Raw genomic sequence first — 26,233 nt, forward strand, 5'->3', positions numbered from 1 at the left:
GACAATCTCTCCACACCAGGAATCAGCTTTGAGAACCTTCTCTGAACTGCTTTCAATGAAATTACATCTCTTCTTCATTAACAGACCCAAAACTGCACAAGTACTCTCAAGTCCCTTGGTGTTGCAGCTCACTGCAGTTTTTCTCTGTTGCTGAATGTTTACAAAGTTGCGTTTTGCAATGCAGAAAGAAACCAGCAAGGCCAACGAAAAGTTTGAGTTCAGAAGAAAAGGCACCTATCAACAATTTACTTTGTTGATGTCTTCAGGCTGAGAGAGTTGGTAGAAGTCTGCAGGCCATTGGGAAAACAGTGCTAAGCTGCTTCAACTGTCCAAGGAAGAGATCTGAAAAGTATAACTTGAGTCATAAATTAAAGAAATAAGATAGAAATTATAGATAACTGGGTTTGCATATCTGTCAAGGATGTTGCTGTGAAAAGGGTTCAATCTGTCTTTTTGCTGTTTATGTTAATATCTTTCTGAATTATTTTACAGATGTATAGTTTTTTTCTCAAAATCAATGTGTTTTTTTGAAGTATATCGTCAGCCTTCTGCAAATATATTTAGTAACTGGGCACCATAGTAACCAAATTGAAAAAAAATATAATGTTGTTTTCTATCAATTCAGTCTTATTCTGAGATCTGACTTGGGATCAGAACACTTGCACATTTTGTACACATGTCCCAATGGCATGATTGCTTGGTGTGCTCTTTGAGAAAATAATTCCCGACAATAAGAATGAAAGCAATTCCATTTTTATATTTCTCTCTCACACACACAAGCACTGCACACGCCAGTATACAAGCACATACCAACAAAGACACATCCATATGCCACTCACAAGAACACCAATACAGATACAAACACATGGGCACTTTCACATGGGGTGTGTAAGGAGCAATCATATAGGGTACATCACAAATACAAGGAATATTTATAAATAGGAGCTTCAGTTGTCTTGTAAACAGAGCAGAACCAGAAAGGGATGTAAATTCTATGAAGAAAATTCTGTGAAATATTTAATATTATTAACAGAATCAATTATTCTGAGAATTTTGTAATTTTGAATTAATTTATAACGGTATAGATTTAATTATAGATCTAAAGAAAAAATCTATAGTTGTCTGACGTAATTATCTCATGAACAGCAGTTTTACAATAGTAGAGCATTAAGATTGAGTGGTTGCCTGGTTGCCCAGACCCACTGATTTATAACTTTTATTACCATTTGTGCTGTGAGAGAATTCTTCAGTGACTGTGCCCTGGATTGGTGCAGTTTTACTAATGGATTGTACTTCTCGCATAACTTCATGGTTGTCCCTTCATTGACTCCAAACACTCCAGAGTGGGGAGTGGATTACTTCAGTTGGCTGGATATCTGGTTTGCAATGCTGAATACCACCAACAGCATGCATTCAATTCCCACACCAGCTGAGATCAGTATAAAAGTCCTGCCTTCTCAACATCAGGCCTTGCCAGAGACAGAGTGACCCTGAAGTTAAACCATGACCAGTCACTCTCTGTAATGAGACAGCAGTCCTCTGTGATGATGATGATTATTTTTGGATTTCTATACTATAATCTTAGAGGCTGGACTGTTACTTCCCCGAGTCCCTTAACTTTGAGTAATTCTCAAACAAGCCTATACAAAGTCTTTCTTTATACAATGATGTACACAATGCTGAATACAGCTCTTTTCTCTTCTGTTCTTCTTTGGATCTCGAACATGTTTCTTTCTGCTCTTCTGGTGTCAGAGCAGTAGCTTACATCATTATTAGTATTTAACAATAATGAATAAACAAAAGTAGACTTTTATTGAGAGATGTTATTTTCAAATGAGTTTGTGGCAAAAATATATCTTTATACAGAGTTCCATGTGTCTGATTGAATAGAGAAGTTAAATCAAAAAGATTGGGCTACCAATTTCACTTCACCTCATTTTGTGCCTCAGTTTAGTATCTCATTTAAAAGAGCAAAAGTCACTGAAGCAACAGAAGACTGTTACACACTCTACTGCCAAAGTGGCACTGTTCATCAATTGAAGAAAACATGTGCACAAATATTACTGTAGTACAAAAAGCAATACCTAAAAATGAAGGAAGACAGCAAAGTGAGGGGCGTTGTAAATATCGGAAAGTTTATATTCAATGTAATTGTGTGTTGAGTGCCAAAAATGTTAATGAAGACAGTAGAAAATACTCCACACAGATATACATATACTGTTAGAAAATGAACAAGTAACATTGAAATAATTTGCAAACAATGACCAGAAATCTTTGTTTTTAAGATCTCTGATCCTTTAGTTTTATTTAGTCTCCAATTGTTATCATAACAAGCAAAAACTTCTCTGAATATTAGATTACAATCAAGTCAAGACAAAGGGAAACTGGTTCCCATGTTGTGTTAATCATTCAAGGATCTCATCCTTACTGGAGTCTAACCAATGTTGGAAAGGAATCAAATGTGTAGTGTGGTCCAGGGTCTATAAGTGAAGAGGCATTGGCCTTGGTTCTGATGCTGCCATCCTCACAGGTGGTCAAAGGCAATGAGCCATTACCAAGGAAGTTCCCTTCCCTCCAAATCCAGGAATTTTCCAGTATCACATTCCGACAGGCTGGCAAACAGCTTCATTAAGTTGCTGACACTGTCAGTAACTGACATGGGTGCCTGAAAAACAAGGAAAGTAATTGGATTCAACCAGAATGGGATTCATCAGGTATTTAACCTGGACAGAAATACATCCAACTGGTTGGCATAGCACAGAAGTAGCTGGCAGCAGCTGATAAATGCCAAGAGAATGTCTGTAAGAACTGGGGGAAGGTGATGACCTAGTGGTATTATCACTTGACTGGTAATCCAGAGACCCCGATAATGTTCTGGCAACTTGGATTGAAATCCCACCATGGTCTGGAATTAAGAGTCTAATGATGACCATGAATCCATTGTTGGAAAAATCCCACCTGGTTCACAAATTTCCTTTAGGGAAAGAAACTGTCATCCTTACCTGGTCTGGCCTACATGTGACTCCAGACCCACAGCAATGATAGAAACCTTATATAGTGTGGAAGCAGGCTATTTGGGCCATTGAGTCCACACCCACCCTCCAAAGAGCATTTGAGACCCATCCCTGTATTCCTATGGGCAATTTAGCATGGCCAATCCTGCTAATTTGCACATCCTTTGGACTGTGGGACGAAGCCAGAGCACCCAGAGGAAACCCACACAGACATGGGGAGAACATGCAAACTCCACACAGAGAGTCACCTGAGGGTGGAATGTGATTTAATCTTAAGTGTCCTCCAAGCAATTCAGGTGACTAGGGTGAGGGTGCATAGGTGAGGGGAGGTGGGAAGTGATGGTGATAGGTCAGAGTGGAGGGTGGAGCGGATAGGTGGGAAGGAAGATGGACAAGTAGGACAATCCAAGAGTGCATTGCCAGGTTGGAGAGTTGGATCTGGGATAAGGTGGGGGGAGGGGAAATGAGGAAACTGATGAAATCAACATTGATCCATGTGGTTGGAGGGTCCCAAAGTATAAGGTGGTGTTCTTCCTTCAGTCAGCAGGTAGCTAGGATTTGGTGGTGGAGGAGGCCCAGGACATTTGTGTCCTTGGCGGAGTGGGAAGTGAAGTTGAAATGATCAGCCACAGGGCGGTGGGGTCGTTAGTGAGTGTGTCCCAGAGATGTCCTCTGAAACGGACGCCAACTTGTGGAACATGGGACACACGCGCAAAACAACCCCTGTGGTTGACCACTTTCACTCTCCCTCCCACTCCGCCAAGGACATGCATGCCCCGGGCCTTGTCCACTGCCAAATCCTAGCCACCTGACGTCTGGAGGAAGAACACCTCATCTTCCGTCTTGGGACCCTCCAACCACATGGAATCAATGTTGATTTCACCAGTTTCCTTATCTCTGCTCCCCCACCCTATCCCAAATCCAACCCTCCAACTCAGCACCGCCCTCTTGAACTGCCCTACCTGTCCATCTTCCTTCCCACCAATCCACGCCACACTCCTCTCCATCCTATCACCAGCATCCCCCACCTCATCCACCTATTGCATTCCCAGCCACCTTGCCCCCAGCCCCATCCCCTCCCATTTATCTTGCAATACCCTCAGGCCCACACGCGCCCCCACCCCAACACACACATCCCTGATGAAGAGCTTATGCTCAAAACGTCAACTCTCCTCCTCCTCGGATGCTGCCTGACCTGCTGTGTCTTTCCAGCACCACACTCTCGACTCTGAGCTCCAGCATCTGCAGTCCTCACTTTCTCCGAGCCTATCTCTAAGCTACAAGCAAGCAGAGGGGATAACACATACACAAGGAATTGAGTACTGTTGACCCCTTTGGCCTCCTGAATGAGGATTCCTAACGTTTGGATGTTTCTGTACACAACTGTGTAGCTGCCAAATAGTAGTCCAGTAGTGGCTGGGCCAAGGAGACACCAGCTCCAGGTGGGTTCAATGCCATACAATGGCCAGGGAATATACTGCCTATGGCCTATGTGATAAACCTTTCCAATGCTGCTGACCCCAGTTGTTCCCCTTTCACCTTTCCTGTACAATATCATCCTCTTTGACGGGCATCCTAGATCATAGCTGAAAATGTGTTGCTGGAAAAGCGCAGCAGGTCAGGCAGCATCCAAGGAACAGGAGAATCGACGTTTCAGGTATAAGCCCTTCTTCAGGAAGTTTCCTGAAGAAGGGCTTATGCCCGAAATGTCGATTCTCCTGTTCCTTGGATGCTGCCTGACCTGCTGCGCTTTTCCAGCAACACATTTTCAGCTTTGATCTCCAGCATCTGCAGTCCTCACTTTCTCCATCCTAGATCATAACCACTTGCTGAATTAGAAAGTCTCCATTCAAGCTGCTTTCGCTTTATTTGCCAGTCATTTTAAGGCCACCTCCTCTGGTTCTAGATCCTTTCACGAATAGCATCTCTATGTTATCCAAAACATTTTTGAAGACCTCTATTTCACTTACTCTCAACCTCAAAGCTAGTCAATCTAACCACAAAAGCTCAGCCTTTACAGACTCGAGCAGGATGTGAACAATTTCCATTACTGGCCCTCAGCTTTCAGCAGCTTAACCAATGTGAATGCTCACCCTGACAGCATTAAAACTCCAGTCTCTCCCAGCCCAACTGCTTGTTCTGTGGCACTGTGGAGTCCGTGGACCATGTATATATTGGGTGTGGGCGTTTGCACTCCCTTTTTGATTTTCTTAAAAACCTTCTCCTCTGTTTCTGGCTGCACTTCAGTCCCACGCTCCTGATCTTTGGGCACCCGGTACGGAGGAGGGAGGGCAGGTCCGAAGACCTCCTCGTGGGTCTGCTCCTGGGCCTGGCCAAACTGGCCATCAACAGGTCCAGGCAGCGGGCCGTGAAGGGGGTCGTTAGGGCCGACTGCCTGCCCCTCTTCCGGGGTTACGTTAGAGCCCGGGTGTCCTTGGAGAAGGAGCACGCGGTGTCCACCAACACCCTGGAGTCGTTCAGGGAGAGGTGGGTGCCGCAGGGAGTGGAGTGCATTATTTCTCCCTCCAACTCTATTTTGATTTAATCCCTACCCTCCCCTTCACTGTTTTGATCACACAGCATTGCCCTTTGATGTGAAGGGCAGTACTTGTCACTGGCCACTCGGGTGTTTTCCTATCTTCCTGGTGGTGGAAATTGAATAAAGATTCATGCACACTGTGTCTTTCACTGTGTTTCACACCTACACACACACACACACACACACACACACACACACACACACACACACACACACACCATGGGTGCTGGGGAAACATAAGCACTACTGCAGTTAGGCGGTAGTGTGGGGGTTAAGAAAAAAAACAAAAAAAAAACAAAACAAAAAGAAAAAAATATACAAACTGGAGTTTGATCACACAGCATAGAAAAAAAAGGAAAAAAAAATCAAAACTTCAGTCTTTCTGCTGACCTGTCAGGATCGTTGACCTGATTGCCTTCCACCTCCACACCAATGAGGACAACATTTCAGGCTCAAAATTGAAGTCGTTGGAATGCAATGAGTTAGCTGTTGGATTTCAAAACTAAAATTGATAGACTTCCATGAGTGAGGGCTTAAGAATTACAAAACCAAGATAGCCTAAATAAAGAGAAGGTACAGATCTTATAGACATCGGCTTGTTCAATGGTGGACAAGGCTACAGTGTCTGAAATTTTCTGTTTCAATTTTCTTACTTACTTGGCTGTAAATGAAATGCCCAAGATCTGGAAACATACTTCTGAAATGGAAACCTTCAGTTCTTTTCCACTTATACAGATGCTTGTATCATTTGGCCTCAGACGAATTACAACTAGCAACCAGCATTTGCACACATTAAGAGGAGGGAGGATATTGGACTAACCCACTTTACTTACTTCCTCGCCTCCCATGTCTGTTTGAACCCAGCCAGGATGGACAGCAACAGAAAGAATCTGATGTTCCTTCAGATCCTCTGAAAGGCACATACTTGCCATGTTTAATGCAACCTAAAAGTAAAATGAATGAAAGATATTTGTTTATTAAAGGTCCATGTTTCATGATAGATTCAGCTATTGAATATTAAGAGAGTGTGAACAGTAAGCACATAGCAGCAGGAGCTGGTATGAGGTACACCACACAAAAACAAACAGATATTCCTTCAAACAAAGATATTATAAGTGTCTTCTCTTTGCTACAACACAAATGGGTCCGAGATTCCGGGAGACTCATTTAATTGGCAGAAGTTCAATGAAGTGGAAGGCTTAGCAGAGCATGCATCAGTTCTTTACTGGCAAAGTGCTGCTGTGATTGACCAGGGATATGATGGCCCACACTGTAGGGTAGTGCAGAATTCCTGAAAAGTGGGGAAGAGAGCAGTTGGAACATTTACTTACATATTGAAATTATAGGGCACTTCTACGGTTGATTGGGAAAAATCTTTATATTTCAGTGCAGTACTGAAGATATGGAGCACAGCTGGGCATTGTAGCTTCAGAGATCTCCCTGCTGCCTTCAACAATATTTATCTCTCAGGCAACATCATTAAACAGATTGTTCTTTCTTAAGGCCAATTAAGTAACATAATTTTAGACTGTCTTTCCACAGATACTGCCAGATCTGCTGAGTTTCTTAGGTTTTATTAACTATAATCTTACATCCAGGTACTTGATCCAGATATCCATATCGGGAGTAGTGGAATGGATCATTCTGAAAGACAGAGACACACAGAAAGAAAGAAAGATAGAGAAAGAGAGAGACACAGAGTGGTAGAGACAGACAGAAAAATAGAAAGATACACACTCAGACAGAGACAGAGAGAGAGAGAAAGAAAGATACATACATACAGAGACACAAAGGGAGAGAGAGAGAAAGAAAAGAAGAGACAGACTGACACAGAGACAGACATAGACACCGAAAAGAGTCAAAGACAATATTATTAGATTTGAATTGAGAAATGGAGGAGTTATTGCAATTAACTGTTCTCTATAGGTCACCATCTGAAGGAAAGGTTATAATGGAACAAACTTGCAAAAAAACACAGAAATGCAAAAACTATCAAGTATTTATAATGTGGGAACTAAATATTTGACTATAGACTGAGATAGTAATAGTGTAAAAGCCAGAGAGGCTCAAGAGTTTCTGTTGTGTGTACAAAGGCATTTTCCTGATCAGCATGTTCCCAGTTGAATGAAGAAGAAAGTGTTGATTGAAAGAAAAAGAATTGCGGATGCTGGAAATCTGAAATAAAAACAGAAATTGCTGAAAATCACAATAGTTCTGGCAGCATCTGTGGAGAGAAACCAGAGTTAATATTTCAGGTCCAATGACCCTTCCTCAGAACTGAAGGCAGTTTTTGGTGTCTCTCCAAATGCTGGCAGGCCTATTGAGATTTTACCAGCAATTTCTGCTTTTCTGTAAAGTGTTGTAGTGTTTGGTTTCAGGGGAATGAAGTGGGATAAATGAATCACATATTACTGGAGGAACATTTAGGGAACAGTGATAGGAACACGGGAACAAACAGGAATAGATCAGTCATTATCTTGAGCTTGTTCCACCTTTCAATGAAATCATGGCTGATCTCTGGCCTAATTCCATATGCCTGTTTTTGGCCTACTTCCCTTATCTGAACGAGATGAATTTTTGTGAAGTAAAGGTATTAAAATCAACAACCAAACCAGCAGTCACTGCCATTTGTGGAAGGGAATTCTAAATATCTACCAGCCTTTGTGTACAGATGTGCTTCTGAACATCTCTCCTGAATGGTCTGGCCCTAATTTTTAGAATATGCCCCTTAGTCCTAGAACCCCCAACCAGCGGAAATAGTTTTAGGCTGATTGTGGAAAAAAAACAAGGAGTAATCCAGTGTAAAAATTTCAGTGGGATGGGGACAGATCTGGCTCAGGTAAATTGGAATCAAAGATTGGCAGGCAAAACTGTAACTGACCAATCGGCTGCCTTTGAAGATAAAACAGTTTCTGTACTGTCAAAGTGTATTCCCATAAGGGGGAGTTGGTAAGACAAACAAAACCAGAGTTCCTCTAGACGTGAGGAATAGGCAGTACAATGAAAAGGGTGTGACAAATGTCACAGGTGGACATTGGAAGTGAGAACTCGGATGAAGACAGCAAGTTCTGAGGGATGAGAAAAGGAAATAACAGCAGAAAAGTGAGAAGAAAATGGCAGCTAATCTCAAAGGGAATCCAAAAGTCCTCTTTAGACAGAGAAGTAATGAAAACGTTGTGAGAGGAAGAGTATGATCAATTAGGGACCAATTAGGGGAATTATGGATATGGCACAGGGTAATAAATGATTACTTTGCTATCACCTCTTTCCTTGATAACAATAGATGCAAGGTCTTAGTAAAAGAGCAAATTGTTGATATATTGACCTAAATATTGATTAGGAGAAAGTATTAAAAACATATGCAGAATGCTGGAGAGACCTGTCAGATCTTGCCGTACTTTAAAGTTGATCATTCACCAGCACCAATGGGAAATAAGGATGGAAATATCAAAGCAGCTGACCATAATTTGAGGTCCTCTTTGATACAAGGATGGTACAGAGGACTGGAAAATTGCAGACCTTAACACCCCTTTTCAAAATGGGTGTAAGGATAAGCCCTAACATTAGAGGCCAGTCAGTTTAACAATGGTGCTGCAAATCCTTCAGAGATTATAATCAGGGACAAAATTAAGAGTCACTTGGACAAATGTTGATCAAGGGGAGCTAGTATAGATTTGTGCCGAAATATCATGTTTAACCATGTTGAGGACTTTTGGTGATATAACAGGATGAGGAGACAATGCATTTCATGTGCATGGACTTCGAAAAGGAGCTTGATGAAGTGTTATATAACTGGCTTGTCAGTAAAGCTGAAGCTATTGGAAGGGTCAGTGGCAGCATTATAGGAAGTTGGCTGAGTAACAGAAAACAGAATTGTTGTCAACAGTTATTTAGTGAGTCATATTAGTATCTTGCTTTTTCTTGATTTGTATTAATGGCCGGGTCTTGGTGTACTGTGCACAATTTTGAATTCTGCAGATAACACCAGGTAAAAAAGATAGTGACAGTCTTCAAGGAAGAAGCAGGCAGAGCATGCAGACAAATAGCAGATGAAGATTCAATTCAGATGAGTTGATGTGATACGTTTTGGTAGGAAGAACAAAGGAATGGCAATACAAAATTAGGGATATAATTCAAATGTAGGTGTAGAAGCAGAGGCAGCTGGAGATGTTTGTGTATAAATCGGGCAGGGTCGAATGAGAAAGTGGCTCACAGGGTGTTTGGGACCCTGTGTCTTGTAAATAGAGTAGAAAAGCAAGTAAGTTACAGTGAACCCTTCTCAAACACTGATTCAGCCTCATCTGAGATATCGTGTTCAATTCGGAGCAATGCAGACTGAACAGCTTCCACTGTGCTATTCCCATTCTATGACTTTTTTCTTATTCACTCTTGGGACATGGATATTGTTGGCTGGCCAGCACTTATTGCCTGTCCCTAAGAGCCCTTGAGATTCCATGAATCTATTTGATTTTCCGAGCATCTAAGTTGAAGATCAAAGAAAACTTGCAAAGGCACTTATCACTGGACTCTCAAAATCAACTATGTAAATGCTTTAAATTCATCATGATAGTTTGTTAGTTATTGACGCACTAAATCACATCCTGTCCCCGGCATTTAATGCCTTTATCTCCACTGGTGCCATTGTTCCTGCAATAAAAGGGAGGAATTGTGAGAACTTCCATGTGGCTTTTATCCATATTTCTTCGAGACACACCAACATTTCCCTGCTCACCAAGAGCTAGAAAGCCTTTTGCAGGAATGAGAATGACTTAAGAAAAATGAAGGTTTTTTTTGTGAATTTTACAATCTGTAATAAAATGCAAATTCATCCAGGGTGTTTCGTGTAGTTGGAATTATTAATCTTCAAGTGGTTTTCCCTTTGCTTGTCTTCCATGACTGTAAAGATGCAATTGCATAAAATTACCAAAAGTGATTTCGGCATTCAGTGCATTTAGCGTATACAATGCAGAATGAAGTCATACTAACAACTGAACATCACCTTGCTGGATTATATACATGCAAAGGGAAGCAAAGGACTCAGGCTTTACTTCATCATCTATTTTGCAAAGTGGTCCAATACTAATTCACCACACTTCCAAGAGAAATTAAAGATGGAATCAAAAACTGACCTCCAATCTCCACTATACTTCAATCACTCACTCATCCCCTCATTCCCTTCACATTCACTCAATCATTTATACCCTCTCTTCTCTGTCACGCCTTCAGGACTCCACATTCACCCAATATGCTCTCTTTCCCCATTCAGTCTTCACACATTCAACTCCTCGTCCTTCCACCCTAAGTGTGGAGAGCTCAAATGGAGAGACCAAACTCCCAACACCCAACTCACTCTCAGTTTAATTGGAACTGCTTTTTGCCTCTCCAGCTGCTGGAATGATAGCTCAGAAAAACCACCAACTTGACCCAAGTAACCCAGAGGGCATTCTCATTCTCTCTCACCACCCCAACCCCCCCAAAAGAAACTGTGAACATCTCTGGACATGACTAGAAAGCATAAAAATTGTTACAGTTAGAAAAAAGGATGTATTTATTCACTTCATTAATTATGCATACATATAACCTCTAATTCAAAGTTAAAACAATTAATTTCCAACATATTTAATTCAGACTTCAAGATGGTGATTAAATGAATTTTGAAATGTATTGACTCTGTCTCCTCCCCAGTTCCGAAGAGAATATTAAAATACCATCACTTCACATACTGGATTAAGTATTTTGAAAATGTTGAGAGGAAATGTAAAGTTACCATATTCCTGGATGACCATAGGGCTGCCTCCCTCATGACCGTGGGATAACTGGTGATGATTTCACCTATTGATTTTTCCTCCCTCAGTGAGTGGGAGAATAGGATAAGCAGGGCACTATAGCACTATAGAGAATGAGGCAAGTATGGTACAATAGTGCAAGTGAAAGCATTACGCTTCACAGAGAGAAATCGTAAAACTCAGGGAAAAATTACACTGCTAGCTTCTGGTCAGCCTCTTATGTCGATGTCAGCAGAATTGTTGTGAAAAACCCTGAACCTCCTGAGGCATATCAGGAGAGCTGTTCCACTAACAACGGATCCTATTTTGGGGAGTCTTGCCTATTTCCAACTGGATCTCTGTGACTGTCCTTGACTGTGCTTAGGACAGTCAAGTGAGTGTGGAGGTATCAGCTGGTGTTGCTGATCCTGCTATATCTTATCTTGGCCCTCAGGAATGAGCTGCTTCCATACAGTGGAAAAAGCTGACAAGAGGGATGTGCAACTAAAGGCGAGGGTCTTGCTACAAAGTGCAAATGTTTTCAAAGATGATAATCTCCTGTCAAGCAGTGAAAGCAGTCTCAGGGTGAAGGAGGTGCTATGAAGAGCAAATTTTCACCTGGCCATGGCTGGACCTCTTTAGTTCCACTACTCATCACCTTCCCACCTGGAGGTGGTCACTGTGTAAGTTTAAGAATGTGCAGTCAGCGAGGGAATAGGCATCTACTGGATGGATAACGACGCCAAGGAAGACAGAGCAAAATACACATGGGGTCTTCTTGTGCTGTCAGGTGTTCCTTTCTGAATACAAACGAACATGATGGTTCCTCTAGAGAGTCCAGATGGTTCTATCAGTGCTCAGCTATACCAGGAGAGTGAAGAGGAAAGTCAGAAAAGCAATGTTGTTCAGGGATTCGGTAATTTGGAGAATCAATAGGTGTTGCTGCAGCTAAAGGTGTAATTCCAGGATGGTATGTTGCCTACCAGCTCTTTGAGCAGGGATATTACTTTGCGTTGGCAGAATATTCTGAAGTGGGGGTTGGGAGTGGGGTGTAGTGTGAATAACCAGAGATCTTGGTACACATTAGAACCTATGATATTGGTACAAAGAGGGATAAGATTTGTCAAATTTACTTATCCCCTCCACAATTCTCATCTACATCATTTCTGAACATCGTAATTAAGAAAGGGACCCAGCATTGATCCCTGTGGAAACCACAGGACACTGGCCTGCACACACAAACAGCTTTCTTCCAACACTATGTCTCCTCCAACTAAACCAGCTTTGGATCCAACTTGTCAAGTTCCCCTGGGTCACAAGAGCTTTTACATCCTTTATCAGCTTTCCATGTAAGACTTTGTCAAAAGCCTTGCTGAAATCTACATAAACTACATCAACTGCACAATCATCATCGGCACACTTGGTCAACTCATTGAAAAATACAATCAAATTTGTTAGGCATGACCTGTCCCTGACAAATCCATGCTGACTATCCTGATCAAACCTTCCCTCTCTAAATTGAGGTTAATTCTCTCCTTCATCAAGTGAGATGTAATTTTATAGTCTAATCTAAGTAAAAATTAAACATTATACATAACAAAATTTGGGAAGAAAATCAAATCTGCACAGAGTATTACATAGAGGAATGGACATCCAACAATCTCTTTGTATACTCACTTCTTTTTGCAAAAGAAAAAGCTGTCCGATAATCACTTGAACTGACACATCTAATTTTAGAGATTTCCTTTCTCCCAATACTTGTGTCAAGTCAACAATGTCAGTCTGAGCTCTTTCCTCATTCAGACCTTCCCTACTGTTGCCAGTATCCCACAAATGGTCTCCAATGAATATATTTCCTTCAGCATGCTCATTGTGCAGAATGTTCCTGAAAATGTTAAAAATAGAATTCAAAACCAACGACCTTCTGAAAAGCCAATATTTCAGCAATCACGATCCTTATAATTAGCCTTTTTTCTTATTTGCTTAGCTTACGAAACCTGCAGACCTAGAATACTCATCAGGAGGAACAGTACATGGAGCATCATGGACGAGAACTGGTTTCATGTTTATAGGGTCACCCAAGGATGGAAAGTTCAAATTGCACTGAAGAATTAATGGGGAATGGAAAAGAACCATTTTCCTGATAAATGGAATTGGGTTGGCTCATTGTATAATTGGTCGCTGCCAACAGTAGTTGAGTGAATTGTTATGGACCAGGCCAGACCCCTCAACTCATTTCTAGAAGGTAGCACAGACCCTAACTTTGCTAGTTGTTTTAAGCAGGTGTACAGTGGGTATTCCAGGAGAAACACTGCTGGTCAAACCACTTCATTTTTAACAAAACAGGCCTTATTTACAAGATTACTGAATGAAACACAAACAACAGAAACCAAAATAACGAATAACTTAACATCTCCGAACACCCAACAGATCATCCCAACTTAATGATGTTGTTCCAAATACTTGCAACTATCCCCATGAACACCCCAACGCACAAAAAGTAAAACTCAAATACAGGGTCTCACAGGATAGATGTCAGAGCGAAAGTACCAACCTGGACCTGCTTCTTTGGGTCCAGCAGCTTTTCTCCCTCTATTGCTAAAAAACAAACCAAACCAGAGAAAAGCCAAGCTGGGAGAACAGGCTACTCCCCTTTCATTGTACAAGTTTATTTTTAACTTGAAAGCCTCCTGTCTGAGGCAATATCTGTTAGCTATTATCAAATTGGCCTGAAAACCCTTCAGTCTCAGACTTTTTAAGATTGAATTTTTACGATCACTCTGAAAAAAAAGCCAAAGGCAAGGACAACTTAACCTTGTTAAAGGAGCAGCCTCATCACAAATTTAAAACAAAGATCATTACATCTTGGAATACTAAAGGAATACAGGGATAATGCAAGAAGATGGAGTGGCAGTAGATGATCAGCCATGATCTTGTTGAGTGGTGGAGCAGGTTTGAAAGGCTGAAAGTTCTACTCCTGCTTCTAATCTTTATGTTTTTAAAAGAGTTCAGAACAAGAGGAAATAACATTACAATTAGACCATGCCATTCAAGTACAATGCCAGAAATCACTTCACATTATGGGTTATGCAAAATTGATTCTCAGTTCTCCTGAAAGTTTAAGGCTAGGTCAATTGCAAATTTCTAAACTGATACTTGTTGGTAACAGTGTTAACAATTACAGAACATAGGGTGGGTAGGAAAAATTACAATATACAGCAGCCATGATATAACTGACCAGCAAAACAGCATTGAGAGGCTGAATGGTCTGTTCCTGTGGCTTATGTTCCTATTAACTACCTTGCTGAGGCGGTATGGATACATTGGAGCACTTCTGAAATTCTTCTGACTCAATGTAATGGATCCCAGGAGCGAGGTGATATTGACAATTGCTGCCTTGTTACAGCTCATCTTTTCCATATCCAAGGTCTGGGCTGCCTTCTTTAAGAGAGGTAGAAAAGCCTGACAACAAAAATATAGAACAGAATAAGCAGCGAGAAAACTACTGGAACTGAAAATGAAAAAGGAGATAAAACTTGCTGGAGTTGATTAGCCTGAGTAATAGCAGCCCAGAAGTACAGTGAGCCCTGAAGTGAGAATAATAACATTTCCCTCCTTTTGTCCACTCATTTCTCTGAGGCAAACTCCTGCTGCAGAGTCGATCCCCGACAGTTGGGAATTATCCTTTCTTAATGCTCATGAAACAAACAAGTCCCAGTCCTTTCACATGAGGAAAGTATATGTGACTGCTCCAGTCAGAACCTCAGGGCTAATATGGAAGCAGGTACTAGCAGAGTGAAAGCTATCCCTGACAGGAATACTAACAGAAGTAGGAACAGTCCGCAACATGGAGGCCTGCACACAGTTATCACATGGAATATTTTCAGCACTACTTTCATTCACCAGTTCGGATTGATTGACCTTGTCTAGCACAACTCTAAACTCCCTGCTCAAACCTCTGTGTTTGTTTGCTTCCAGACCCATTATTCCTTTTGCTCTTTCAGCATTTGTATGGTTTCCCAAGAAATGTCTGAATACTTGCTTCCCAAAATAAAATCATTAAGGGCCATTACTATTAAGCTAAATAAAGAAATTTTTAAAATTCATCCTTACGATCACTGGTAGAACTAACCTAATTGCCCAGAGAAAGCGCTGCTGAAGTTTTATCATGTTTCCTTGTAAAAAAACCCATACTCTCAGTGCAGCCACATAGGAAACGTGAGCTTTAAGTGAGAGGAAAAGTGTTGCGTAAGTTAGAATATGTTGGGTTCGGCATGGAGAATGGTTTGATTTTTCCAGCTATCTGTTTGATTTCCAGATTCCACAGCCACTCTCCTGGAAGTACTAACTTACACAGGAGTACAGCACAATAGACACACTCGTTCCTCACCCAAGCAGCCAATCTTCGTTTTAACACGGCTCCCTTTGCCTACGTAACAATTTCAATGATGTTTAAAGCCCAGGTTGTTTCTGATGCCCCCATAGTCAAAATATTCAACCCCCCAACACTTGCTACTTCAGCTAAAACATGAAATATAACCACTTGGCCAAGATTCAAAGACCTCCCATCAAACTTTAAATGGTATCACCAGGATGATTGAGTGTTCAAGGCTGAACAAGTAAAGAAAACCAGAGAAAGTTAGACAAAAATTTTAAAAAATACTCCTTATTCATAGCATTCAAAATGTATAAACTTGAGACTATAGAATTCATTTACCTGGGTCACCAATAAGGGGCCAACCACATTTGTTTGGTAAACCACCATCATGTCTTCAGCTGTGACAGTTTTGAGAGTTGCATAAGAGTTTATTCCAGCATTGTTGATGAGCAGGTTGAGTCCACTACTGCCAAGAATTGCTTCCACTCTCTCTACAGCTCTTCGGATGCTGGCTGAATCTGTAACATCTTAAAAAAAGAATAAAGTGAATTAGATCCCAAGTGGGTTAGGTTGGCAAAAAGACAAAACAACAGAGTTTGAGCTGATATTGTTGCTCTACAAGGAGTTAGTCAGCCTCCATTTGGAGTCCTTCAACTGTTCTGAGCACACAATAACTTGAAAAGCTATTGTTTCTGGGAGGGTATGCAAGAAGCAAAAGCAATGATTCAACTTGCTTGTTAAATTGTTTCTCAATGTAGAATAGACATTGAAAGCAATGAGCTCAGGTTCACACCTTGGCTTCTTTCCAAAACTCAGTGCTACCTTAATCTCATTCATTCTATGTTTTTCAAAACTAACATTTCATTTTCAATTTACGCAAACAAGCAACAGCATGGAAGTGAGCCATTGCAGGCCCTGTAAGCCTACATTTCCCATGGCTAACCCATCTAGCCTGCACATCTCTGGGCTGAATGAGGTAATTTAGCGTAGCTAATCTATCTAACCTGCACATCTTTGGACTGTGGGAGGAAACCTGTGCACCTGAAGGAAACTCACACAGACACAAGGAGAACGTGCAAGCTCCACACAGACAGTCACCTGAGAGTGGAATCAAACCTGGTTCCTTGCTGCTGTGAGGTAGCAGTGCTAACCATTGAGCCACCATGCTGCCCTATTCTTGCCCTATGCTTGCCCTATGCCATTTGTAAAAGAATCAGTTTATAACTGGTTTTAGTCACAATCACATGAAAATAATTTTAAAATGGCAGGGGATCAAGTGTCATAGAGACCTTTACTTCCATGGCCTCGATCTGACACTTGCCCCAGTCTCTCACTGATTCAGACAAACTCCAATTGGCACTTCCAGTTTAATATGATCCTCTCGAAGATTCTCCCCTAATTTTCAATGTTGGAAGATGAATGAAGGGGAGAAGCTCCACTATTTGTAATTTCTGTAATAGTCCAAAAGACAAGGTATGCACCACCATCTAGCATGTATTTCAAGACTTGTCATCACCATGCCAAGTTTGCACTTCCCTCAACCATCATGTGGGCAAGATTTTCCTTTATAATTTCCCATTGTAGAACATCTTCCCTGAAATCTCCATGTTGGGTAGACACACCTGGAAAGATTTCACCTAGGACCACATGCCTATGTTTCCAACAATTGTTTACAAGTTGTTCCACTGTGGATTTTGACTAACTCCTCTGAATGTATGTTAAAAGCATGTGAACATTTGAAAATGTGATACAGAGGAAAAGACCATCTGTTCCAAAAGCCTGCTCCATAATGTCATAATGCAATCTAGTCCCAACAGCATTCAAATGCTCCCAACAAATAACAGTACAATTGACTAGAAGCCAGAAAATAACACTAGGCCAGTAGAAAATCTGGTAAATTCTCTTCCAAGCTCCCAAAAATGAAACAAGTTGCTAGAAATCTCAGTGATCAATATTTTCTGTACTCTGAGTTTTATTACCATCACTAACTCATCGAGATCTCTTTTGAAAGTCTGCGTGAGCTGGCAAATTCCTTGAAAATTTGACAACATTCAAATGAAAAATCTCTCTCACCCTGTGCTCATATCATTTACATGGTGAACCACTGTTCCCCAGTATGAATAAGCAGGAAAACTAAATAGTAATGCGTGATGGGGTAAGCCAGCCAAAGTATTTTCTAGCTTCCATACAAGATGTCATGGATGGTTTCAACTCCAAGTTGTGAATGTGCAGAAAAGACCCAAATTTAACTCTGGACTTGTGTCAAATTGGCAGGGAATGAGCCAAGATGTACTGGTTCTTCTGTCACATTAGGTCTGGATTAGTCACGGTGCAAAAAACATAGCCGCAGCTGCTTGCCAACCACTGACCCCATCTAGAAATTTTAGGTACAGACCAGCCTCAGTTGTAGTTCAAGTTGAAAAATGGCCATTTATACTAGATAGCATCCATAGAATATCCCAGTTAAAAATAGGTGGGAGGGGAGACAATTTAAAAGGTCCTACAGGCATCTTAATGACCATTCATCGCAAAACAAAGTCAGGTAATCTCCTTATTACTACGTACAGGCAGATAAATCTTTCTCAAAGTACATTAATATTTTGTGTCTTTAAAGATGTAAAAATGTTGAAAGGCATGGTCAACAGAGCTCTAAACTATGGCCTATCCATCTCCTACATTTCTACCCTCACCCCTTCCCCTCCCACACAGCACAATAATGGGCTCCCCCTTGTTCTCATTTTCCACCCCGCTGGTCTCTGAATTCAAAGGATCATCCCTTTGCCATCTCCAGCAAGATATCGCCACTAAACACATCTTCCATCTCCACTATCATCATTATGCAGGGCCACTCCTTGTGTGCCACCCTGGTCCACTCCTCCAACACTCCTATTGTTTCCTCAATGCCCCATGGGACCTTCCCATACAATTGCAGAAGGTGTAACACTTGCCCATTCACTTCCTCCCTCCTCACTGTCCAAGGCCTGAAACATACCTGCAAGGAGAAGCAGCATATTAGATTAGATTAGATTAGATTAGATTAGATTAGATTAGATTAGATTAGATTACTTACAGTGTGGAAACAGGCCCTTCGGCCCAACAAGTCCACACCGCCCCGCCGAAGCGCAACCCACCCATACCCCTACATCTACCCCTTACCTAACACTACGGGCAATTTAGCTTACTTGTACTTCTTTCAATCTTGTCTACTGTATTCGCTGCTCAATGTGATCTCATTGGTGAATCCAAATGCGGACTGAGTTACTGCTTTAAAGAATACCTCTTCTCTATGAGTAGGACTGACGTAAACTTTCCAGGTGCTTGCTATTTCAGTAAACCACCATGTTCCTATGCAAACATATCAATTCTGGGCCTGCTACAGTATTCCAATGATGCACAATGCAAGTCAGAGGAACAATATCACATTTTCTATTTAGGCACTTCTGTATCCTCCATTTTTCTTATATCCCAACCCATCACCCTTCAACACACATGCACGTACACACACACATGCACAGAATTGTGGTTTGTTTGTGTCTTGCTGATTTTAATCTCGATAGAGCAGACCCATTTTCTTATCTTCGCACCTTACACCCATTTTACATCTATTTCTCCCTCATGACTATTAACAACATCTGTCTGTGACTTTGGGCAAAATACATAACCATGACACGGGTGGACAGTATTTCGTTCAGTTAACCAAAGGCCAGATAACATGGTTAGCCAACCATTGGGATTTTGCCATCTTGTCCAGATAATCAGAAATTCCATTAATCGAATGCCTGGTAATCAAGTTTCCTCTATATTTTGCTTGCTCCTTTGCCCCCTCTGTCCAGAGCATAAAAACAACCATTTCTCAGCTCCTTTTAGTTGTGGAGAATAGTCATACGGAACTTGAAACATTAACTCTGTTTCTCTCTCTCTCAACTTATGCTGCCAGGCCTGCTGACTTTCTCCAGAATTTTCTGTATTTATTTATAAGGATGACACTTACCTAGCTCTATCATCCAGACAAAAGAATGTTCATTTGCTAAAGCCTCCAGCTCCTGTTAGGAACCAAATAAGATGTATTACTTGATCAGATCAGGGCAATCAACCCAATTTTATACCATTAATCAGTTTAACCTGAGAGGAATTAAGGTATGATTAGGGTGGCATGGTGGCTCAGTGGTTAACTCTGCTGTCTGTCTGACAGATCCAGTGACCCAGGTTCGAGTCCAGCCTCGGGTGACTGTGTGTGGAGTTTGCACGTTCTCCACATGTCTGCATGGGTTTTCTGCAGGATTAGATTAGATTACTTACAGTGTGGAAACAGGCCCTTCGGCCCAACAAGTCCACACCGACCCACCAAAGCGCGACCCATTCCCCTACATTTACCCCTACATATTCCTCCTAGAATCCAAAAGTTAGGTGAATTGGCCATGCTAAATTGCCCATAGTGTTAGGTGCATTAATCAGGGGTAAATGTAAAGTAGTTGGGGAATGGGTCTGGGTGGTTTACTCTTCATAGGGTCAATGTGGACATGTTGGGCTGAAGGGCCTGTTTCTATACTGTGGGGAAACTAATCTAATGAAGAGGAGCTGGCATCCAACTTCTATTTTGGTGGCACGGAGCAGTGGACTTTTAAATCATTGTAAGTTATTCTTGTCCATCTAAATACAGCCTGCAAGAAATCTCAGAACATTACTAACAGCTGATCCAATCTCAAGAAGCTGATAACTGCTTACTTACAGGAATGAGTTTGAGTTATGCGGACGATGTACCTTTTGATACGTGAGATTCCACACTTGCATTGGAGAAAACAAATAATTTAAGTACACAAATTAGGAAAATCAACATGTCAAAGAATCAAAATTGGTGAAGCATTTCTAGAAGGTCTGATTGCAAACATCAAGAAAGTTTGGATTTTTATGCTAAAATAAGGCAAGCTTGAACACTATGGTACTATACAATTAACTAATACACCAAAAAGAAAAACATGAAGCAGGATTTGGATTTTCAATTCATCAAATGCCTACACGTCAACAGTCACTCCTACATTCTGTAGTTGCCTTACCCATGTTCCAGACAATAAGACCTCCCTATACTTAGTTTACAGACACTGAGCACGCTCCCTCCAGAAACACAATGCTTTCCTCCCTCCCCCATTTATTGCCATTCTGTTTGATCTTCTTTCGCTGCCACCTAATCACCTCCCCCCCCCCGGATCTGGAGCCTCTGTTTGTAATCTGTACTGGAACAAAGCAGCTCTGCAGCAGGTGACAATGACCCAGGTAAATAGAGTAGCCTTGGTTCTCCTTTTCATGAGAATGAATTTTGCCCAAGGACTTCAAGTTAGCAATTAATGTACCTTATTCAAAAAAGAGGAGTGCCAGGAGATTACGAGTCAGCTAATAATAGCTCAGTCAGTTTCTAGGCTGTGGGACTGTAAAGATTCCATTCCACAGTTGGAGTGCGGTGGGTCAGGATTTTGTGGTCCCATTCAATTGAATTGAATTAGCTTTATTGTTATATGTACACACGTGAAAAGTTTACAAGTTGCCACTTACAGTGTCATCATAGGTACAAAGGTACCTAGGGACAGATTTTTAAGTACAGATTCTTAGGAGAAAAGTACAGAAAAATAAAGAAATAAAAGATCCTGTATTAGAGATCATAGGAATAAATTAGAAAAACAGAGATGTAAAAAATTCAGTATAACAGTCCTCCAAGACAGTCCATGTTGGCACCTAGCCTCCTGTAACTGAAGGAGAGTCCTCTACTACTTGATCCCTGCCTGTGCCGGGCCCACCAATGTAGGAGTCACCACTCTTTAGGCACCACCTCTTCGCTGCTGAACCCACCATGCCAATGCTGCCAAGTCCCATTGCTGAATCCACACTCACCCCTCGGCTGGATTCCTCGGCTCTGATGCTGCCGCTGACTCACCCATAAGCAGGAGTCCCCATTCCGGGCCTACTACAACCAGGAGTCCCTGGCTCTGCTGCTGTTGTGATGACACAAAGAGTCCTCACTTTGGGTATATCATGCTGCCACCACTGCAGCCACTGCCTCACCAATGCCAGGAGTCCTTGCTTTGGGTCTATTGCAACTAGGAGCCTCTGTCAGGCCACCACAGCACTGAGTCCCATTTCGGCTGCAGATGTCGCCTTGCCAGGGCTGCCATCCTGAAGCGCCTGCTGCTGCTGCTGTTGCCACAGTCTCCAGTTGCTGCAAGAGCTTTGCGGTTGCCAGCTGCAAACACCAGGATGATGCCCTTGTTGCCACTGCTGCCTCAAATCGCCAGGAGAAGCCGCATCCTCCTCCATCTGCCAGGTGCCTGCAGTCACTCTGAGCACGGTCCATTCTCATTGCTGCACCAATGCTGCCAACTAACCTGCCACATGACAGAAAATCAAAAGAAAACGAAAGAAAAAAGAAGCAAGTGGGGGCGGATCAGCCCCAGGGAAAAACCTGCACCCAGCCTGCCACTCTGTCATCATCGTGGAACTTTAGGGAGAGGGATGACATTGTCATTATCCATGTCAAACACCGTGGGCAGCATGGTAGCACAGTGGTTAGCACTGTTGCCTCACAGAGCCAGAGACACAGGTTCAATTCCCGCCTCAGGCGACTGACTGTGTGGAGTTTGCACATTCTCCCAGTGTCTGCGTGGATTTCCTCTGGGTGCTCCAGTTTCCTCCCACAGTCCAAAAATGTTCAGGTTAGGTGAATTGGCCATGCTAAATTGCCTGTAGTGTTAGCTGAAGCGGTAAATGTAGAGGAATGGGTCTGGGAGGGGCTGCGTTTTGGCAGTTCAGTGTGGACTTGTTGGGCCAAAGGGCCTGTTTCCACACTGTAAGTAATCTAATCTAATCTGCCAATCTTCATACATACAACTTGACAGGAGGTGAATCCTGCTGTCAGTGAAATCCCAGGACCTTCACCAATGCAGGAATAAGGTATTAGATTAGAGTGGTGCTGGTTCAGGCAGCATTCCAGGAGCAGGAAATTCGACATTTCGGGCAAAAGCCCTTCATCAGGAATAGAGGCAGAGAGCCTGCAGGGTGGTGAGATAAATGAGAGGGGGTGGGGGTGGGGGTGGGGAGAAAGTAGCATAGAGTACAATAGGTGAATGGGGGTGGGGATGGAGGTGATAGGTCAGGGAGGAGGGTGGGAGAAGGTAGCAAAGAGTACAATGGGTGAATGGGGGTGGGGATGAATGTCAGAGAGGAGGGTGGAGTGGATAGGTGGAAAGGAAGATAGGCGGGTAGGACAAGTCATGGAGACAGTGTTGAGCTGGAAGTTGTACAACATGGAATGAAAAATGATGCTGCTAGAGGTTGCTTTCTAATTGTAATACATTCTAGAGAAATTGCCAACAGCAGCATTGTTTGGAAACTTCTAAATAGCAGAAAGGTTTAGCCAACAGCCAGTCTAAAGGATGGGGAAGGAGGGCAATCTGATGAATGAATTATGAATTGAATTTATTGTCATGTATACTGAGGCACAGTGAAAAGCTTTGTCTTGCAAGCAATTCCGGCAGATCACAAAGTTAAGTAGCATAGATAGTAAATAATAGATAAACAGTGGCAAAAACAAAAACATAGGTACAGACGAATGTTAAGAGTTTGTGAGTCCATTCAGTATTCTAACAACAGTAGGGTAGAAACTGTTACGAAACCGGCTGATGCATGTGTTCATGCTTCTGTACCTTCTCCCTCATGATAGAGGTTGAAGAAAAAAATTGCCAGGGTGGGATGGATCTTTGAGAATGCTGGCGGCCTTTCCTTGACAGCAGCCCTGGTAGATGGATTCTCGATGGGGGGTTGGCCTTTCTGATTATCTTGTCCGAGATCACCACTCTCTGTAACCGTCTCCGACCTTGAATGGTACAGTTGTCATACCAGGTAGTGATACATCCAGGCAGAATGCGGCCAATGGCGCAACTTTAAAAGTTGGCAAGGGTATTCACCATCATGCCAAATTTCCTCAGCTGCCTGATGAAGAAGAAACATTGTTGGGCCTTTGCAACCAGTGTGTTCACATGAAGAGACCAAGAAAGCTTGTTGTGGATGATCACTGCCAGGAGCTTGACACTCTTCACTTGTCCCACCTCTGTGCTGTTAATGTGTAAGGGGGCATGAGTAACATCCCGCCGAAAGTCAATAATGAGTTCCTTGGTTTTGCTGGCATTGAGAGCTAGGTTGTTCTCAGTGCACCATTTTTCCAGGTCTTCCACCTCCCGTCTGTAGTTTGTTTTGTCACCATCTGAGTTTCGACCAGCTATGGTGGTGTCATCAGCGAACTTGTAAATGGTATTATTCTGGGATTTGGCAACCCAGTCATGGGTATACAGTGAGTACAGTAGGGGGCTGAGTACGCACTCCTGGGGGGCTCTAGTGTTGAGTGTTAGTGAGGATGAAATATTGTCCCCAGTCTTCACTGTTTGTGGGCTGTGGATCAGGAAACTGACGATCCAATTGCAGAGAGTGGGGCTCCGTCTGAGTTGAGGGGATAATAGTGTTGAAGACTGAACTGGAATCAATGGGTAGGATTCTTACATAGCTGTTCTTGGTGTCCAGATGTTCTCGGAAGGAGTGAAGGGCAAGTGATATGGCATCTGACGTGGATCTGTTGGTCCGATAGGCAAATTGGAGTGGGTCAAGAGTAATGGGGAGGCTGGAGTTGATTAATGCCATGACCAGCCTTTCAAAGCACTTCATGACCACCGAAGTTAAGGCCACTGGGCGGTAGTCATTGATACATGCTGCATGAGCCTTCTTAGGCACAGGGATGATGTTGGCTCTTTTGAAACAGGCAGGGACAATGGCCTGCTGTACGGAGAGGTTGAAGATGTCCGAGAAGACCTCTGCCAGTTGATCTGCTCATGGTCTGAGTGCACGGCCTGGTACTCCGTCTGGTCCCATCACTTTCCTTGGATTCACACGAAGGAAAACTGATCTGACCTCTGATGCAGTGACTGTTGGGATAGGTTCGTCAGGACCTGTCAGAGTAGGTGTTACCTCTCCGCCGAAATTCTGCTCAAAGCGAGCATAGAAGACATTAAGACGATCTGGGAGGGGTGTGCCATCATCTGCTATCTTGCGCTATCTCTTTTTAGAACCTGTGATGTCATTCAGTCCTTGCCATAGTCAATGAGTGTCTGTCTGGGTCTCTAGTTTGGATCGGTATTGGTCCTTGACTGTCTTAATGGCTCTGCAAAGGTCATACGGTTGTGATTTTCTCAACCGTAATGGCAGCTGACTCTCCAACCAGACAGGAGGAAAACCAGTAGGAAATCAGGTAACTTAAAATTACAGCATGTTAGGGTCAGAATGGGCAACAACAAGCCAGGAAGGGGTTCAGAAAGAACTATGAAAAAGGGATGTAATATTCAATTGACACAGCCAGCAGTGATTTCCATTCTTGACAAAGCTTTTTCAGTACTTGAACCAAGTTCTTCTTGTGAGGCAATCTCTGTGGATACTTCACTGAATTTCTAGCTTCATTGGTGCAAGGCCTGTTAGCAGAAATGTAAAATGCTCCCACCTAATTTACCATGGACTGATCTCTTCCTTCCTCTGTCCAATAGCTGTCTCGGTATCACGTTGGCAGAAACTGTGTGGGTCCTGCTAGTTACAGATGTGGCCCTCTTAGACACATCTTTGCCCTTCTCTGACCCTTTCTACCAAAACATTTCCACTTCAGCTCTTTCATGCTCAGATATTCCCCTCTGATAATTCTTCGACCTCACTTTCTCAGTTAGGAGATTTATGCATCTTTGTCAAACACAAATGTTCTTCTGTTAGGTGTGTACACACACACACACACACATACACATAAACATACACCCCCCCCCCCCCCCCCCGATAACCAATCTCTCCCTCCTTTCTGATCTCAGCTCTCTGACAAATGCTTCCTCTCATGACTGTCCCAGCTCAATGGATACGGATGGTCCCTTTCTCTCCCTCCGCCTCTACTGACAAAAGTTGTCCTTTGCTTTTACCTGGGTTGGACTTGACTGCCAGAAAGTTGCTAAGATCTGAGCTGGTGGAACAGGGGAGTTGATCAGCTGTTTAACCAGTTCAAGCCCGATTCCCTTGTTCGCCCCAGAAATGAGAACAGACGGAGTTTTCAGCATCGCCATGGTCAGCTCCAACCAGCTGGAGGGACAACAACAGCTCTTCAAATAGTGAAGGAGGAGGACACTGTCCAACCCTTAACTTCACTGCCTCCTACACAGACTCCGAGTCCTGGTGTGTTAACAGTTCCAAACCAACACAGCTCTCGAAGCACACTCCGCCCCCAGTCCACCCAGCTCTTTGATTCTTTTGTCTTGTTCTGAACTCCAGGTTTCAGAAATAAAGTACCAGTTGACTCAGTGAAATATACATTTTTTAAAAAGTAAGGTTGTCATAATCAACCAGATTATAGGTCTACCTGAGGGTCACCATATCTCAGGCAAGGCAAAAGACTGAGAGGAGAGTCCTTCCTGGTAACCTTAGCCAATGTGGGAATTGAACCCCCGCTGTTGGCATTACCTCTGTGGAATACACT

The 26,233-nt window shown here is 42.6% G+C and overlaps 1 protein-coding gene across 1 annotated transcript; it reads right to left on the reverse strand.

Annotated features, from left to right (window-relative positions):
- Positions 1–1,876: 1,876 nt before the first annotated feature.
- On the reverse strand, positions 1,877–25,823 carry LOC140491198 (C-signal-like). The gene is made up of 6 exons (XM_072589176.1): positions 25,656–25,823; positions 19,688–19,739; positions 16,036–16,223; positions 14,619–14,780; positions 6,387–6,497; positions 1,877–2,665 (listed from the first exon to the last, which is right to left on the reverse strand). Exons 1-6 carry the CDS (start codon positions 25,821–25,823, stop codon positions 2,552–2,554), a joined length of 795 nt encoding a protein of 264 aa, XP_072445277.1. The 3' UTR covers positions 1,877–2,551.
- Positions 25,824–26,233: the final 410 nt, after the last annotated feature.

The sequence above is a fragment of the Chiloscyllium punctatum genome, chromosome 19 (assembly GCF_047496795.1).
Source record: "Chiloscyllium punctatum isolate Juve2018m chromosome 19, sChiPun1.3, whole genome shotgun sequence".
Taxonomy (NCBI): domain Eukaryota; kingdom Metazoa; phylum Chordata; class Chondrichthyes; order Orectolobiformes; family Hemiscylliidae; genus Chiloscyllium; species Chiloscyllium punctatum.

Bases quoted from the DNA above. Each gene is read 5' to 3' on its own strand.
- LOC140491198 (XM_072589176.1), bottom strand. From the start codon at position 25,823: ATGGCGATGCTGAAAACTCCGTCTGTTCTCATTTCTGGGGCGAACAAG. The intron at 16,224-19,687 runs GTAAGTGTCATC...TCTTTTTTTAAG, and splicing joins TGTCTGGATGATAGAGCTAG to ATGTTACAGATTCAGCCAGC. The intron at 6,498-14,618 runs GTAGTTAATAGG...TTTTACTTTTAG, and splicing joins ATCCATACCGCCTCAGCAAG to GTTGCATTAAACATGGCAAG.